General features: G+C 41.2%; 1 protein-coding gene across 1 annotated transcript in view; it reads left to right on the plus strand.

The window, feature by feature from the left end:
• Positions 1 to 18,407, plus strand: part of WDR36 (WD repeat domain 36) — a 49,867-nt gene that overhangs the window by 11,614 nt on the left and 19,846 nt on the right. Inside the window, exons 7-13 of the mRNA XM_065406359.1 lie at positions 488 to 620; positions 1,404 to 1,579; positions 1,824 to 1,944; positions 7,330 to 7,395; positions 10,822 to 10,905; positions 14,765 to 14,919; positions 18,216 to 18,330. Coding sequence (XP_065262431.1) covers positions 488 to 620; positions 1,404 to 1,579; positions 1,824 to 1,944; positions 7,330 to 7,395; positions 10,822 to 10,905; positions 14,765 to 14,919; positions 18,216 to 18,330 — 850 coding nt within the window. The remainder of the gene's footprint in view (positions 1 to 487; positions 621 to 1,403; positions 1,580 to 1,823; positions 1,945 to 7,329; positions 7,396 to 10,821; positions 10,906 to 14,764; positions 14,920 to 18,215; positions 18,331 to 18,407) is intronic.

Genomic DNA, 18,407 nt, shown 5'->3' on the forward strand with positions numbered 1-18,407 from the left:
CTACCAAAAATCTTTTTTTTTTTTTTTCTAGGAAAGTTTTTAATTGCTTAAATTTATTTCTTAAATTATTTTTATGCTAAATTAATGCATTCCCTCCCATTGGTTGCACATCCATGGACTTCTTCCTACTTCACTACACATTGTTGCTTCTGTGCACTGAAGGCTGAATTGCTCAGAATTATACTGAAATTAGGTCAAATCCAGTGACTCAGTAGTTTTATTCTTAATTTATATTGTGTAATTTCAAACATAAGTTTTTGGTTAGAATGGAGCAGAATCCCTGCCTAATTTGCTAAGAAGAAATATCTCATTTGCTTTGCAAATTCAACCTGTTCACTGAATGAAGCAGTGATGTTGTAATAAGATGTCATGTAGTTAAAGAATATATTAATGCATTCAGCAGAACTTATTTTTTAATAGGAAAAATACAAATGGATGGAGAGGAATCTGTTTAATTTCTCTCTCATCATTTAACTGTCTTTTACAGGCACCAGCAGTAGATGTAGTTGCAATAGGTCTCGTGTCTGGTCATATCATTGTGCACAACATTAAGTTTGATGAAACACTGATGAAATTTCAGCAAGACTGGGGTCCCATCACAGCAATATCTTTCCGTACAGGTAAATTCTAGCAGTTTGATTAGTCGTATATGCAGATCAAATTAAAACAGTAATATTAATTAAAAAGTAGAAAAAATAAACATATTTTTAAGGTATTGTAGGCACAAAACTTGGTTTTGTGTCTTGGGGTTTTTTAAAGTTTACAATGGCTAAAAGTAATAAACTTGTGATATTTTCTTATATAGTTGGAAAAATTGCAAATCTTGCAGGGGAATGTTTAAAATCTGTATACGGCAACATTTTACTATTTCATAAATAGGAAATAACATTCACTCAAAACAGATCAGCCTAGTAGTAGGGGTCAGAGTATTCTGCAGTACAGCAGATTTGGCTCTTGCTGCAGAATTGTGTTCTGAGATGTGTAGGCAGCACCCATTCCTGTCATTCATCTAACTCTGAAATCTAAAGATATAGCCAGTTAAATATCCACTGTGGGGTTTCGTGAATCTTCCTCTGAAGCATCTGGTACTGGCCATTGTCAGACCAAGATACTAAACTAAATATACCTGGTCTGATCTGATATTGCATATCATCTGGTCCTATTACTGATGGTGCTGTTCCATTCTCTCTCTCAAAAATTAGATCACTATGATAAATGATTGCTTTAATTTTATGTTCTATTTAGGAATGAATTTTTTCCTCTGATTGATTGTAATCTTTGAGAGAGATTTGCTTACATGAACTTTGAAAAGTTAAAATGATTGAAAGCTATAAGCAATGTATAGTAAAAAAAAATTTTGGTTTTGGATTCTCCCCTCCCCCCCCCCCCCATTTTGTGATCAGATGGTCATCCAGTCATGGCAGCTGGAAGTCCTATTGGACACATTGCACTGTGGGATCTGGAAGAGAAGAAACTCATTAGTCAAATGCGAAATGCCCATTCCACAGCAATAGCTGGTATGTCATTTGTCCAGGGAGAGCCACTTCTTGTTACTAATGGTGCTGATAATGCTATAAAGGTAAGCTTTTTTTTTTCCTGCTACTACCGTTGTGGTAAATTTATTTTTTTCCAGTGGTCCTCCAAAGTATGAATACTTGTGTAGACTGAGGTAGCTCTTTTCAGTTGCATCAGCATGTACTGTAAAACCAAAGTTACTGAACATGACAGGTTATTGTTTCTAACTACGTTATACCAATCTATTTTTTCAATAGGAGTTACTGTTATGTTTACTGATGTTCCATTTCTTTGCATTTCTTGAGCAGATATGGATCTTTGATGGCCCTGGAGGTGGTGGTCGTTTGTTGAGGTGCCGTATGGGACATAGTGCTCCTCCAACAAAAATCAGATACCATGGGCAAAATGGACAACAAATTCTTAGCGCAGGTAGAAATCCTCTGAACTTCTCAAATGTACCCATTTTGTTCTGCGCTGTTAAATAAACTTTTCAGCTTATTGGCTAGTGATAAGAGATATAACTAGCAATGTCTTTAATTTCATTTTGACAATGCGTTGCAAATTACTGTATTTAATCATTTAGGTACATTAAGCGTACTGAGTAATTCTTTGAGTGATTGCACATGTGCATTCCATGCGTGGTGTCTGCACCTAGCGCTCGGTTGTTTGTAAATTTTCCTTCAGCTGTACCTGTTGGGTGGCTTGTACTCCCTCTGCTGCCATGCACCATTGTATAAAGGGCAGAGTGGCTCCTAGTCCCACTCAGTTCCTTGGGAGCATCCGTGACAGTCATCAGAACCCTTGTTCATTACCAGAACAGTTCTTTCTCAGCTTTGTGTATGATGATGTATATAATAGAGCTAGTCTGGTAGTTAGTATAGCTGTAGGATTTTGATGTTTAAAAACCCCCCAGTTTTCCCCTCCGCCCCCCGCTTCAGGGTTCTGCTGATGGCACCAAGGTATGCCCTAGTCACTGGGCTTCAAGCACTGGGCTTCTTGCTCAAGGCCTGTGCTAGTGAGCAACTCTCACTATAGTTACCTGAGGTGCCTGGCTAAAGCAGAGTTAAAAGACTGGTGCCAGATTTGCAGGGAATTCAAGCCTAGAATGAAGAAGCATAGGGGGGCTAGGGTGAAATTCCTGCTGTTGGAGTTGGCAATCAGGCCACCATCGAAGCTGGCCCGGTCTGACTTGGTGCTGAGTACTGCAGCTTCAGTGAGAAGTGCACCTCCAGCATTATTGGAATCTGGTCACCAATCTCTCATGCCTGTGCTAAGAAAGAAGACTTCCAAAGAGGCTCAGAGCAGGGGAAGATCTCTACCCTTAAAGTCTGGTAAGAGGGGTGAGAACATGTTGAATTGAGTGCATCTGAAACCTAAGCACTCCTCTCCCAAATCAGTGCTCAAGTCAGCACAGTTGGTTTCAGTGCTGCACCGTCAGCTTCATTGTCACCGTAAGAAGATACCACCTCAGTGCCAACTACCCTGGAGGTGCTTGAGGCAGCAAGAAATTTGCTCTGCCTCTTGGTACTGGTGTCTCCATTGGTACAGGACTGGGGTCCCTCGGCACCATTGTCCCATCCGTTACCATCTCCAGCAGGCCAACCTGCGATACTGAAGTTGCCTACTTCCTAGTCAGTCCATTCGTACCCTGCAAGGGGAACCTTGCAATGATGATGACGCTCCATCTATCACTAGGTTCTCAGTACTGGTCCCTGGTATTGACTGGATGAGCAACTTAGAGATGGGATTTTATGTCTCACAAGCCTGAAGCAGGACCTGTCAGTCCCCTCGGGGATCCTCTCTCCCTGCCTACCATTGAGACCCCACAATGGGAGTTGCCAAGAAAATGTGGCTAGGTCACTGGGGTCTAGCCTTGTACCAGTAGCCATTTTGGGACGCTTTGGGGTTTCCCCAGTTTCCAGATCTTCCCCCTCACTGTGCCTATTCAGTGCCCTGGGGACAGGGTTGCGCATCGTCTGGGGACAGCCTGCGCACTGGTCTGCTCTGTCTGCAGGGTCCGGTTCCAGGACCAGAACCAAACATCAGGAAGAGGTCCTAGAAGCCAGGAACAGCCTGTAGGAGAGCTTCAATCTCCTCACTCTTGGCTTTCTCTTCGTCCTATTCAGATGATGAGGTTTCTCTGGATGAATTTAAAGTCTGAGGAGTTGTGAAAGAGTGGCTGCAGACTTGGGCATGCAGGTCAGGGAGTTCTCCTATAACTTGATTGACATATTATCAACTGTCGGTCCCTCCAAGTGGCTCTGCCAATTAATGAGGCAATACTATAGCCTATAAAGCCTCCATGGCAGATCCTGTTATCGTTGCCTCCCACTTCAAAGAGAAAATACTATGTGCCCACCCAATGTTTTGAGTACCTTTATACACACCCACCTCTGGGGTCATTAGTCATGGCAGCTAATGAGAATAGGTGACAAAGACATCAGACTGCCGCCCCCAAATCAAAGGACACAAAGAGAGTGGACTTATTTGGCAAAAAGATTTATTCCATGGAGGGTTTGCAGCTGTGTATTGCTAACCAACAGGCTCTGCTGGGGTGGTACAGTTTTAATTTATGGGGCTCCATGTAGAAATTCGGAGACCTACTTCTGGAGATGGCTAGGCAGGAGTTCTTTTCTCTGGTCAGTGAGGGCAAATTAGTCGCAAGAACATCACTGCAGCTAGGACCATGGATTTTGCGGTTGCCAAGTAAAAATTCTCCTGGTTAGTCTTCTGATGTCCCCTATGAAGTCCAGAATACTATTCGGGACTTGCCATTTGAGGATACTTCTCTGTTCTCAGACCAGATGGACAGAGTGTTCCATGGCTTAAGGACTCTAGAGCCACCTTAAAGTCCTTGGGTTTGTACATAGTGCTTTCTGACTGGGGGAAGATCTCAACATTGAGAGACACTGATTTCCCTGCCCCCTTCTTCCCCTCCCCCCATCTGCTCAACGTGACCTGTCAAAAAAGAAGTCCAGGGGTTTTAGGTGCAAGCCTTGCCCTGCTGCTTCAGCTCCAGCTTGGGCCCTTTGGTACTTCCTGGATGTCTTAAGCAGTCGTTTTGATGGCCCTGTTGAGGTTGCCATGCCATTCTCCATCACTCCAAATCCATATCCCCCACCTTTGCAAACAGTCTGTCTCACTTCTTCAGTGCTTGCTTCTGAACTACTTCGGACCTGTGGGTTTTGAACACTGTGGAGGTGGGATTTACTCTCCAGTTTGCTTCTACCCCTCCCTCACAACTTCCCTCCCTGCCCCCTTCAGGGACCACTCTTACAAGGAGCACCTCTTCCAGGAGGTACACTCTCCCCTTCAGTTGGAAGCTGCAGGGTAGGTTCCATGTGATCTCAGAGGGAAGGGGTTTCATTTCCACTATTTCCTCATCCCAAAAGCAAAAGGGGGGGAGGGAAAGAGGATCTCAGACCAATCTTAGACATGTGTCAATTCAACAAATTCTTGAAAAAGATAAAGTTCTTCAAGTAGAATTCCTATGGGCACTTCACTCTAAGTGCACTTGCACCCCAGGCGCCTTTGATTGGAGATTTCTCATAGCAATGTCCATTTAGCCCACACGTGTGTTACCCAGCCTTGTGTTTTGTGCCATTGTTACATAGCACTGTGTGGGCAAACCGCCCTCAGTTCCTTCTCAACCACCTCAGCCTGAGATTGAGCCTTTGTAGTTGTCCATGTTGAGTTTTAGCTCAACTGTGTCCCCTTAGCTCTTTTTGTAGTTGGTTTATTATAGTTAAGGCTACGTTTTAGTCACAGGTATTTTTAGTAAAAATCATGGACAAGGTTATGGGCAGTAAACAAAACTTAACGGCCCGTGACCTGTACATGACTTTACTATATACCCCTGACTAAAACTTGAGGGGGAGGGCGGCGCACGGCCCAGGATCCCCACCGGTGCTGGGTGGGGGGGTGGCAGGGCCGGCAGGCTCCCTACCTGGCTCTTCCTCCGGGGCTCCCCGGAAGCAGCGACATCCCCCTTGCTCAGCTGCTGGCACAGCTCCCATTGGTCGCGGTTCTCGGCAAATGGGAGTTGTGAAGCCAGCGCTCTGAGTAGAGGCACGGGACAGCGTGAGGCGGGTTTTAGGCAGTACTTACCTGGGGGGCGCCCCGGAAGGGGCACCATCCCCCTCGCTGAGCTGCAGGCACCGCCCCCGCAGCTACCATTGGCCTCGGTTCCAGGCGAATCGGAGCTGCGAAGCCAGCGCTCTGGGCAGAGGCAGTGTGCAGAGCTGCCTGGCCATGCCTCCACCTAGCAGCTGAGCGAGGGGGATGTCACTGCTTCTGGGGAGCCCACCACCCAGAGCCCGCCTCACCCCGTCCTGTGCCCCAACCCCCTGCCCCCTCCCAAACCCAAACTCTACCGCTGCTGGGGGCGGGGTGGCCCAAGATTGCCCCAGCAGCAGCCGGTGCGTCTGGTGCCTGAGCTGCCCCTGAGCCAGGCATACTGGCCGCTGCAGAGGTCATGGAAAGTCACGGAATCCGTGACTTCTGTGACAAATCCACAACCTTAATTATAGTTAGTAAGTAGTAGTAGTTTAGTTTAGAAAAAATATAGCTAGCTAGCTAGTTTCTCCCCTCCTGGGCATTTTACTTTACTGGGAGGGTAAGCCTGGTTTTCTGAGTTTCACACATTGCCTTTTGTGCCAGGCGGCAGTCCCAGTGAGTGATGGGCACTCCCTGTGCATCTGTTGCCTTGGGGAAATCTCACATTTCCCAAAAGTGCAAATTTCTGTCTGGCATTAAAATTTAGGGTCAGAAAAAAAACAGGGAGCTCAAACTTGGACACTTCATGATGGAGAGTTCGCAGCACCTGGCTTCTGACCCAGGCCAGGGGACCTACCTGTACCCTGTCTCCGAATAAGTCTGGTGCCTCCGAGCCACACTCCTTGAGGGTATCTAAGAGGAAGACCCAAGATTCTTCCCATAAGATTCCCAAAGACTGTCCCTTGAGTTCTCCAGGTTGGGATTCTCCCTTTAAGAAGTTGTGGTCTCTGACTCCAGCCACTTTGGCACCCATTGCTCTCCAACCTGGTATGAGTCTGCTAGTTCCTCAGGTACCAAGGGCACTGTTAGACCTAAAGACTCTAAAGTCTGGGGCTCAGACAGGTCATTGGTCTGTGGGGAATCTTTCAAGCACTTATGTCTTGGTGCAGAGGGACTGGGCTCCCCGCCCCAGACTCCTGTCATACAACCCTGGCTTTCTTAATACAAGCCGTCCTGCACATAACCTTCCTAAGTCCCATATACACCCCTGGTCTCCCCAACCCCAAAATTGCCACTGAATCCCCACTTACTCGACTTGCTCCCCTGCTCCCGAAATAACCTTCTCCTGTAATGCCCATCCCCCTGCCTTGTATGGTCCCCACCCCATGCAGCCTTGCTTTCGCTCATCTCTGCTCCTTCTTTTTATCTTTTTTTTTCCCCCCCCGGCTGGCAGAATTGGTTTGGTTGATTTGTGTACCTTAACTGTGTTTTGATGCCTTAGCCTGTTTTGGTTTCTTTAAAGGTTAGCTTTTACTCATTTCCTGGGTTTGTAACACTTGTTTTGGGATAACTGTAAACTTGTGGGGGTTTTTGGTTTTTTTTACTCATAAATTTGTGCTTTTAACCCTAACTCCAGGTTGTTTTGTTTTTTGTCTGGGTTTATTGTATATCAAGATTTGGACATAAACTGCTTGACTATTCCTGTAGCATTCTGGTTTATCATTGTTCAAATGTCTGTTTTTGATCTTTGTGACTTGGGCATAAGCTGATATTGTTATGGATAGGTATTTAGTTTTCTTTTTCTTAATATTCCATCAGGTCAGGATGGAACCTTGCAGTCTTTTTCCACAGTGCATGAAAGGTTCAATAAAAGTTTAGGACGTGGTAAGTAGTACAACGAATGTACAAATGAAAGGAATAAAACATTTTTTAATTATGTAAAAATATAGTATTAAAAATGACATGACTTTGTACTTTCCTATTTGTGCAAGTACCAAAGCATATCCTGTAGGGCACGGTGAGCTTCAGGACACATTTTACATACAGTACATGTGACTGAAGTGTCTTTGTGTGGTAGTATAGTTAAACACTTTAAATTAATGAGAATTAATTTGCTAAAGACTGACTTTTTAGAACTATATCATTCTACTATGGGAAATAATTCCCCATTTTTTTAATATGAATTATTTTGTATTAGTGGAGTATAGAATAGTAGGCATTTTTTCTGTTTTAATTTTTTACATATTTAATATTAAACTTTCTCTCTTCCCCCTCACCCTTTAGATTGTATCTCTTAAATCTGGCTGTCCACTTCCTCTTCTCACTTTCCAACAACACCTCGCAGCTGGTTGGGTGGCTTTCAAGCATATTTTTTCCCTGGTGGGACTACATTTTGGGAGTATGTTGTGTTCTTTATTTAGCCTCTTAACAAAAATAATCTTGAAAGTAACCTCTGCTGCATCTGAGGAACTTGCTTTTCCACTAATTGAAATGATATAATGGGGTTACAAATGTGCATAGATAAAAATAATTGTAAAAGTGGTCCTCTGGTGATGTCATAAATTTGTTTTCTGGGGAATTTGTAATACTTGTGATATCTAAGTACATTAATAAGCTAAGCCTTACAACATCCTGAGAAACGTGAAGTATTCTCTAAATTTTACCTAAGAGGAACTGAAGTTCAAAGATTAAGACTTTGCTACTCTCTCACAGGAAATTCAGATTTCTTGACTCCAACTCTTTCGTGTTAATCACTAGATTGTATTTCCTACTCTATTATAAAAATAGTATATGACATTTCTGAAAAGATCTAAGATACCTATCACACAGAAATGGCATTTAAAAAAAGTTAGTTGCAGAGTCAAGCACTCAAAAGTTAGGAAATGCCAGAATTAAGCTTGCCTGTGTAATGTTTGTTTGGTCCCCTTTTGTATATGTATTATGATACCCGATCGCATGCTATATTTCTCCACAGTACCTCTGCCTCATTAAATGCACAGAATGGATGGCGCTTACTGAATGAGCTTCTATTCCATATTTTGTTTTCTCCTCACTGAATATGTGGCCTTCGGCCTTATTTACTGCAGACTATTCAAAGCCTGCTCTGAAGACAGAAGTATTAATTTCCTCATAGACTTTTCTGTGGTGCTCATCCCTATAGTATCTGAGTGTTTCACAAACATGAATCAATTTTCATAGCTCCCCTGGGAGGTGAGGGGGTGGCATTATTCCCTTACAGATGAGGAACTGACGCACAGAGATAGTGAGATCAAAAGCATCCACTAATTTTGAGATTCCTAGGCATGATATTTCAGCACATATATATTTAAAGCTCAGTTCCCATTGACTTCAGTTACAGCTGTGTGTGTTGAGCTCCAGGGTCTCAAGTCAGACTCCCAGGAACACATAGTGACCACCTGTAAAAAGTTTGGTTTATGTGGCTTGTCCAGTATGATACAGACTCTGTGACAGAGGCAGGGATAGAATCAGTTTTTCCAGGGAAGCATTCAACTGCCTTAATTATGAGACTGTCCTTTCTTTTCCTGAAGTTTCCTGCCTCCTTTACTGCACATCTTTCAACTACAGCCACTGCAACAAAGAGTACAGGAATGCTACAGAACACATCTTCATTCACTACACAAACCTGATTCATTGCCAGAGCACTATCCATCTGGTACACTGAATGATAAATAGTATGTGATCATGTCATTAAAGACTGTATTCTAATGCATATGCACACAGATGTTGAATTATTTCCTAACTTTCCACTGCTTGACTCTGCAACCTTTCATGCTGTTTTAATGTAGGTTTTTTGCATGTAATCTACTGGCTTTTTAAAAAGCAAACTAGAAAAAAATTAGAAATGCTAACACATGAAATCATACTGATCCCTGCATGGTTCAACAACAGGATTTGGACCTTTAGATCAACAGCACAGATCTCTGCCACCTGAGTGAATGGAGTAATTGATTATATTGGCTGGTCTACCATTACTAAGGGGTTTGGGGTACACTTTGCCAGTGGGTTTCAGAGATTTACTGACAGGGAGGAATATTGAGGCTTGTGAATCTTGCGTTCAATTCCAGGTTCTGGAGTGGAGATTGCAGTAGTAGAGAGCCTTTTGTCCCCAGTCTCCCAGGAAGCCTGACCACACAACCCTCTCCATGGCTCCCAGTTCCAGTTGCTTTCGCTTTCTCCTCTCTTCCCTGCCGCCAGCTCCTTGTCCTAGTATACTTCATCTGTCCTCACCACTAGTCCAGCTCTTGTTCCCTCTGCACTGGAGTCGGGCTGCTACTTCATGCTGTTTGTGGGCTCCAGCAGGGAGATCATCAAGAGCACAGGAGAGAGAAGCTCTCTGCTCTTGGTTCCAGTGCCTGCTGCCACAGCAGCTTCTGGCTGCTGAAAGGAGCAATTGGAGGGAAAGTCCTGATTCAGCCCTTTTGCCATGGGCTGGATTGTGCCCAATACAGACTCTCTCTTCTGAGAGTTTAGGTGCCAAACTCTTAGAAGTTGCTACTGAGCATGTGTGAATTATTTTTTCAAAGGCTTATAACTTGGCCAAATTTGGTGAGATTTTACCAGGAACAGCAAAAGGCGCATCCCAAACACAAGAATGGTCTGACCCAGTATGACCAATGGTCCATCTAGCACAATATTGTGTCTTCCAACAGTGGCTGGTGCCAGATGTTTCAGTGAGAATGAACAGAACAGGGCAATTTCTTGAGTGATCCATCCCCTGTCATCCAGTCCCAGCTTCTAGCAACCAGAGGTCTAGGGACATCAAGAGCATGGGATTGTGTCCTTGACACCAGGGTAACAGCCCCCCTGCATGCTAAATTTCAAGTCCTGATTCCAAAGCATGGAGGAACTGGAGCTTCTCAGCAAAATGATTGGAGGAATTTTTTAACATGGGCAAAACAATTTTTTCCTCTAATCTCAATCTCCGAAATGGCTGAATGGTTTGTGCTGAAACTTTCCCAAACTGTTCCATCAGAGGCGGGCATTCAGTATGAAAAATCTTACCCTGAGCAGTTAGTGTGGCAGAATTTAAGCAACTGAAAACAAGGTCTTTATAGTGGGAAGTGCTGGACAACTTTATAAGCAGTGCTATGAGTTTTATCTATTAGACTTTAATGTTAAAAGTTTCAATTTATACATTTTAGAAATGTTTTTTAAACAAAAGATTAATGTATTCTATATTTTTACTGTGACCTTTACATTTAGTAGATTGTCTATACCTTAAGGAAAGTTTGTGGCTGCGTATATTTTTAACTGACTGAGAGTTGCTGACATTTTTCTGGTATTTTAAAGGGTCTATAAACAAAAAGAAATCAAAAAGGAAAGGTCTTCAGTATGATACAATGGCCCTTCCACCTATTACTGCATTTGCAACAGGTAGGTAATATTTTATGTCATATGTAGGAGAGGAGTCGTCCCTCTGCTCACAGTAACCTGCTTCTTCATTTTTACATTTTTGGTAACATATTCATAAATTTACTAATTTATCAGAAACCCTAATTAATCTTTTTGAGGAGATATATTAGAATGGTACAGCTCTTTATATACTGAACTGTGACTAGCTGGGTAAAAAGGTGGCATTTTTATATAAACTGTTCCCTCTGAGTACTCTCATTAGAGCTTCAGACTCAATACGGGTGTCTAAGAGTGAACTGGATTTTACTCTGGCTCATGCATCATCGGAGATGTTCACTAAATTTTGATTGCAGGATCTTTATTGTTGGTGATACACAAGTCAGAAACACCTTAACTTTCTTTATATTTTCACGACTGAGTTTATAGGATTAGCTGACAGGGGGACCAGCTGGGAGAAATTGCTAGTGTAAGGAAATAGCTATTTGTGATTAACACGTGTTCATGGCATAGTTAAATTCTTACTGTTACTAATGTGTGTATCCTGCATTGTCAGTAAAATTGTATGTAGATGAACGTATGCAGAGAAATATTTCATTATTTTTTGATAGTGCCTACAATATGATGATTCTCAAACTGGATTTTTTGTTTGTCATGTTAATACATTGGAAGGATTTTCTCCTTAAGATTAAGGCCCCAAAAACTCATCCTCTTGCACCAGAAGCAAAAGCAATTGTAGTTGCAATTTCATTTTAACAATGTCAACACATTAATAGCCTACATATTGTAAAAACAAATGTTCAATTATAATTTGTGTAATTTTAAAGCTTACATTTTGGGTGTTCATATATTACAGGGGTCGGCAACCTTTGAGAAGTGGTGTGCCAAGTCTTCATTAATTTAAGGTTTCGCGTGCCAGTAATACATTTTACATTTACAGGGGCCGGCAGACGGAACCCCAGACCGGCAGCAGGGGTTCCGTTCATCCAGGCAGGCAGCGGCAGCCGGGACCCCGGCTGGCAGCAGAGTGCCACTAAAAATCAGGTTGCCGACCCCTGATATATTGCATAACACACACACCTGGTTTGGCTCTTTCAATAGTAATTGTTACTCATTGTTTCTGTAATTGCTATCATAGGGCTATATTCAATGTCCTTAAGTTCCATAAACTTGTTGACCTAGTTGGCCATTGGTGCAGGTCTTTCAAGGGTGTTAAAATATTTAAAATTCATCTGATGTAGAATGTGCTCTAGTGGATAAAGTTACTGGAGTGGGAGCCAGGAGACCTGAGATCTATTCCTAGCATGGTTATTGACCTACTGTGTGACCTTGGGCAAATCACTCCACATCTCGATACTTCTGTTTCCCTTCCTGTGCATTTTTCTTGTCTATTTTGGTTATATTGTTTGACTATACTTGCGGTTCATTATTTAAAATGTTCCAGACTAAATAACTGAACTTAGCCAAATTTATTGTCTAGAGACAAAGCAGTACAATACAAAAAGGAGACATGCGTACCCTCCTTCCAGAAGCAGATTTTTGCAGCATATTCACCTTACACAGAAGGTGTGCTTCAAAGATGGCATTTCAGATAGTAGTATTTATAGTATGACTTGACAAGTTACAAAACTTCACACATCACTTAAACTCTAAGTTTAACCTATTAGTTTGTGCTAGCTTTGTCCTTGGTTCCTCTTACAATTGCCCTTATTTTGTTTTGAATACTACATTCCAAGTGTTAAGTTTAGGCCTTACTATAGGTTGTCAATTTCAATTTTATTTTAAATAGGTCTATTTTTTTAAAAAATGAACTTGTATTTAATTTAAATAAAGTTGGAATTTTAATTTTTTTAATTTATTTTTATCCACACCGCTGTACCTACTTCCTAACTGAACTTGGTACAAAGTATTTATGCATTTTTGCTTTGACAGATTTCCTATTTTTCTAATGCCAAAGCTGACTTCAGCTTTGCAAAGTGTTGTGGGGTGCTTGACATGGGTCAACAGAATTGTGGGAAGAGCAGACTACATTCAGCTAACATAATTTCCCAACACCAATACATATCATACATATTATATTAATACCATGCACATAATACCTATTAATGTGATGTATATTATGCCCAACATATATGTATTGGATAACCGTTATAAGCTCTTTGGGACAGTGGTGGCCTCATACTATGTGTTTTGTACAGCATCTTTCGCAGTTTGGCTTTGATCTCAGTTGGGGTCTCTAGGTGCTACTGCAATAGAGAAAATTAATAATAAAATCAAATTGATGAACTTTCACGTCTTGTTTTTGAGAGAATATAGGGATGAGATGCCTACAGACAATGCACCCTTACCTTGTTGGTGGGCAAAATGAAAATCTTATCCTCCAGTGAGTTATAGATATTTTTTTAAAATATTACTGGTTAAATTAAAAAGTGCAAACCACTATCGTATTAAACGTTTGGGGGGGATGTATTATAGAACTTTGTACCTCCAGTTTTCCTGTTCATGTTCATGTCCAGTCCAGTTAGGTAGGGACAGAAAGTTACTGTCTGACTCAGCCTACTTGGAAATAAGGTGGTAGTCTTGTTCCATTTCCTGGTGAACAAATATCCATGACACACAAATGACCACAACAGTTGGCTTTAATTGGGTCCTTTGGTAGTCTAAGGCTATGTCTACTCTACTGTGGTAAGTCTACCTAAGTTACACTACTGTAGCTGGAGTCGATGTAGTTTAGGTTGACTTATTGCGGTGTCTACACCGCGCTGGGTCGACTTACCTTAGTCCTCTTGTTCTCTTGGGTACCGGAGTCTACTGGAGAGTGCTCTGCAGTAGATTTCAATCTCCGGGGCTTTTAACTAGCAGTTTTCAGAAGCATGAATTTCACTTGGCTTTTCTTTTATTTCAGTGTACAAAGTTGTGCAGACTTATTGTTCAGTTAAGCCTAGTAAAAGGGTTCAGCAATGTGGATAAAAATCTATTAAAAAAAATAAAATTCAATTTTTTATTTAAATTAAATATCGGTTGGTTTGTTGTTGTTTTTTAAATAGATCCATTTAAAATTAAATTGAAATTGACAACCTATATTAAGGCCTAACTTCTTATAATCTATTAATTATTTAGATTGAAATACAAAAAACAATATAAAGCAGTACATGTTTGCTGCTAAGTTTTAAAGAAATTGAAACTACTGAACTGGTGGAAGTTACTTGCTAAGTGTCTGGAACCAGAGTTTGTTCAAGTGCTAACCAGTTTTTGACAGCAGTAACCTTGTCTGCAGGTGAAAAGAGAATATTTTCTTCATTTTGGTTTATTCAACTAGTTCAGTTCGATGGTTCTTTCAAAGTTAAGAAACCAGTTGGGAGTTGAAAAAGCAGGAAAGCTTGGATTGTTTTTTGTTTGTTTTGTTTTTCTCTTCAAAGGTATGAATAAAAACTTGCTGTGAGAGATTGAAATCTACTAGTTCTAAAATCTTGAAGGATGTAGTGATCAGAAACAATCAGCTCAATTAATTAAATACAACAGATACTTACTTTTGTTTAATAAATCAGTTTTAAATGCAAAACATGTTTTGATAACTTTTTAAAATGTATCCAACACATCCTGGTGTACAGAATGCTCACAAATCTAGATTGTGGCAATTTATATCCTAGTGGTGAGAATGTAGCTTCCTTATGTGGTTCAGGTTTATTAAAATCTCCAAAAATATTTTTAAATATTTTTTAGCAATGTTTACTCTAGCTTTTTTTTAACTTAGCCTTTTGTCTAGTTAATGAAAATATAAAATTGCAATGGCTTTTGGAACTAATTTTATAAATTGTGATGTAAGAATCTCTCTTACTTCAGAATGTCAGTTTCTAGAGTAACAATTTGGATTGTATTACAGAGATAGCACGTCAGAATGACTGGGATGGGATCATTGCTTGCCATCAAGGTTATATAACTTGTACAACCTGGAACTACCAGAAAACTTCCATGGGAGCCCATAAACTGAAACCAAAAGCATTCAGCAAAAACAAGCCTCTTGATGTATATGCAACAGTAAGTTTGGTTTTGGGGTAATCTTATTTCTTCAATATTGTGGCATGGCTGCTAATTTGCTATCCAGTTGCACAGCAACTGAATACTAAAAACCAAGAAGTATTTGGTAAAGATCTAAATAAGCCTTGCAAAATTCTACTTCTTAGCTACATTGGGGTTAATAATTTTTTATAAGTGAATAAAATAATAAAGTAAATGCTGACTATTTCAATCTTATTTATCTTGAAACTCCAAGTTATCTAAAATTGTCTCCTGAATTAGAAATACACGGGGGAGGAAAACAAATTTTAGTTTTATGAGCTCCAATTATTTGAAGATTTGTAGATTCTCCATAGACATTTAAATAGTCAAGGTGTACCTTTGTTCCTCTCACTTTCATCTGTTTATGGTGGGAGAGAAGATTTTGTGCCCGGGCTGGTAAACTGTCGTGACAGTTTTGTATGGGTATGTTAAGCAATATTTTCTCAAGATTAACACCTTTGAAAATGATAGGTACAGTAACTCTTCGCTTAACGTTGTAGTTATGTTCCTGAAAAATGCGACTTTAAGCAAAACAATGTTAAGCGAATCCAATTTCCCCATAAGAATTAATGTAAATGGGGGCGGGGTTAGGTTCCAGGGAAATTTTTTTCACCAGACAAAAAACTATATATTCTATAGATATACACACAGTATACGTTTTAAACAAACAATTTAATACTGTTCACAGCTATGATGATTGTGAAGCTTGGTTGAGGTGGTGAAGTTAGAGGGTGGAAGAGGGAGGGATATTTCCCAGGGAATGCCTTGCTGCTAAATGATGAATTAGCACTCGGCTGAGCTTAACACGTTGTTGTTGTAACCTCTCACACAAGGCAGCAGGAACACGAGGGAGGGGAGACAGCATAGCAGACAGAGACAGACCCACACCTTGTGTGTGGGGGAGAGAGAGGGAGATGCACACTGCCCCTTTAAGTAAGATGACCCACTCTTAAGTGCATTGTCTTTTTAAGTGGATCAGGAAGTTGAGACAACAGATGCTGCCCCAAGCTCTCTGTCTCTCTCCACCCGTGTCGCTTCCCTCTTCTATATGGAGAAGGGGTAAGTGGGGTGCAGGATCAGGGGGGAGGGGGACACCCTGACATTAGCCCTCTCCCCCTTCTACCTCCGCACAGCAAGCAGGAGTCTCTGGGAGCAGCTCCAAGGCAAAGGGCAGGAGCAGCACATGGCAGTGCGGGAAGGGACAGCTGAACTGCCGATTGATAGCCTGCTGGGCGGCTGCAGCACAGGGAATTTAGGGGAACGGGGAGCTGATAGGGGGGTCCACCCTGGTTCCAAGCCCCCACCAGCTAGCTGCAACAGGCTGCTCTTCCTGCAAGCAGTGGACAAAGCAGGCGGCTGCTAAACGACCTTAGAAGGGAGCATTGCACAACTTTAAACGAGCATGTTCCCTAACTGATCAGCAGCGTAACAACATTAACCGGGACGACTTTAAGTGAGGAGATACTGTATGTTTCTAAGTTGCATGCAAAAAAAGTACATTGAAAGAATGTTAAGGGCGCAGAGTCAAGCACTCAAAAGTTGGGAAATGCCACATTTAGGATTGCACATGTAATCTTAATTCTGCCTCCTTGATATCCAACCTGTGCACTGAATAAGTACATGTACTAAGTCTGGTTGGAGGGAGCCCTTCTCGATGCTCTGTAGTCTGAGCCTATCGGAGTTGGGGAAGCTTCTGCCCCATGTGGTGCCCCCAGAGGAGGGAAAGTGAGGCTGGTGTTGTGTGCCTGGTCCAGAGAAAAGTGTGGTTGGAGAGTAGAAGTGGGCCCCGCTCCTTACTCCTCTTTCCTCCACTACTTTGGCAGCTCCCAGATGTTCCAGTATGGGTGGGTGTTGGGGAGTGTAGCTGCTGCTTGGGTAGAAGCATAAACCCATTTTAGAAGCTTCACATTAAATGTTGGCATCCTGCCAAAATAATAATTTCCTGAGGAACCCAAGTGAGAGAAGGAAAATGGTGATTCTTTCTCAAAACAATTTATATCGTGGCTACATCTGAGTGGAATTTCATGGGACAAAGAAAAGGCACTTCTCTAGTTAAGGGCATTCTCCCTGCCGAATTTCAAAGGTCTGCTGCAAACTATGGAAGTGTAAGGGCTTCTCAAAGAAAAGGTCTTAATCCTTTATAATGGAAAAAGTTAGGCAACCTAAACAGGGATTGCTGGTACTCCTTCTATAATGACTTCCCTGAACTTCGTTCAGAATAAATTTTTTATTTTCTGTTTTGTTTTCTCTTATGCAATATCACTGATCTCTGCCCCTAGTTAATTCTTTTCCATTTGGTAACAGGAATTTGATGGTAGTTTGAGGTAAATGCATATAATAGTTCTATCAGCAAGAATAGCAACCAAAATACAGAGTGCTTAGTACAAGTGAGTGTGAAATCTTTTCCAATTGAATAAGTAAATATATTGCTAAGCAGCTAGATTAGGCTTCTTTAGACATGGATAATTTAGACAAGAGAATTCTTTGTATATATTGAAGGGGTAATCAGTGGTACATCAGGAAATTTACAAGTTATCCCATTATAGGAGAATAACTAGCTAACTATGGAATTTGGTGGTGGTACAGTGGGTATAACTATTAGACTGGATTGTGGGTCTTGGATTGTGTCTGTTCACACACATGTATCCAGACCCCTCTTTGTGATGTCTCTTCCTTCTTAAGTTCTGGGTTGAAAGATCTAAAATGTAAACTCTCATCTCTTTTCTGCATGCATCATAGTTGATTGTTTTCAGATACTGTTACTCCATTTCTAGCACCAAAGTACGGTGGCAGCAGACTTTGAAGTTAACTTCCCTAACATGTCCTTTTGTGCAATGGAGGGCTAATCATATAGATTTTGTTTTTTAGGTTACACTGATCATATCATATCAGGCATTAAGATGCATGGGACTAATGATAAATGTTGTTTACAATTAGGTGGCTATGAGAATGTCACTAACTTGTTCATTTGTGTACTCTCATCTTCATTGCTTAGTCTTTCTGCCATGTGCTCATTTTTATCATAACTTCTCTCAAGAAAGCAAATATAGCTTTCCTTTCTGTGTGGGAGAAGATAAACCATCATTTATGTTGTTAATGTTAAAACCACAAGAGAATTGTAATATAGAGATTTTGAAGATTTTCCTTTCTCAATATGAGGTGCTTTGTAACTGCTGTAGATCGACAAGCACATTTACAATTAAATATATTTTTTCTTTGCTAATGAGCTATGTGTTTTATGTTCCTTTCTCATTTTTTTCCCCCTCCCTTTAAAGGTAGTTGACATTACTACATGTGGAAACTTTGCTGTAATTGGGCTTTCAACAGGACATGTAGATGTATACAACATGCAGTCTGGCATTCACCGAGGACATTATGGAAAAGAAAAAGGTGAACTTTTTTTTTTAATTACACCCTAAGAGAATAGCTGCAAATTGAAAGACTTTTATTGTAGTTTCTGGGTGCAA

Source organism: Emys orbicularis, chromosome 6, assembly GCF_028017835.1.
Source record: "Emys orbicularis isolate rEmyOrb1 chromosome 6, rEmyOrb1.hap1, whole genome shotgun sequence".
In the NCBI taxonomy this organism is placed as follows: domain Eukaryota; kingdom Metazoa; phylum Chordata; order Testudines; family Emydidae; genus Emys; species Emys orbicularis.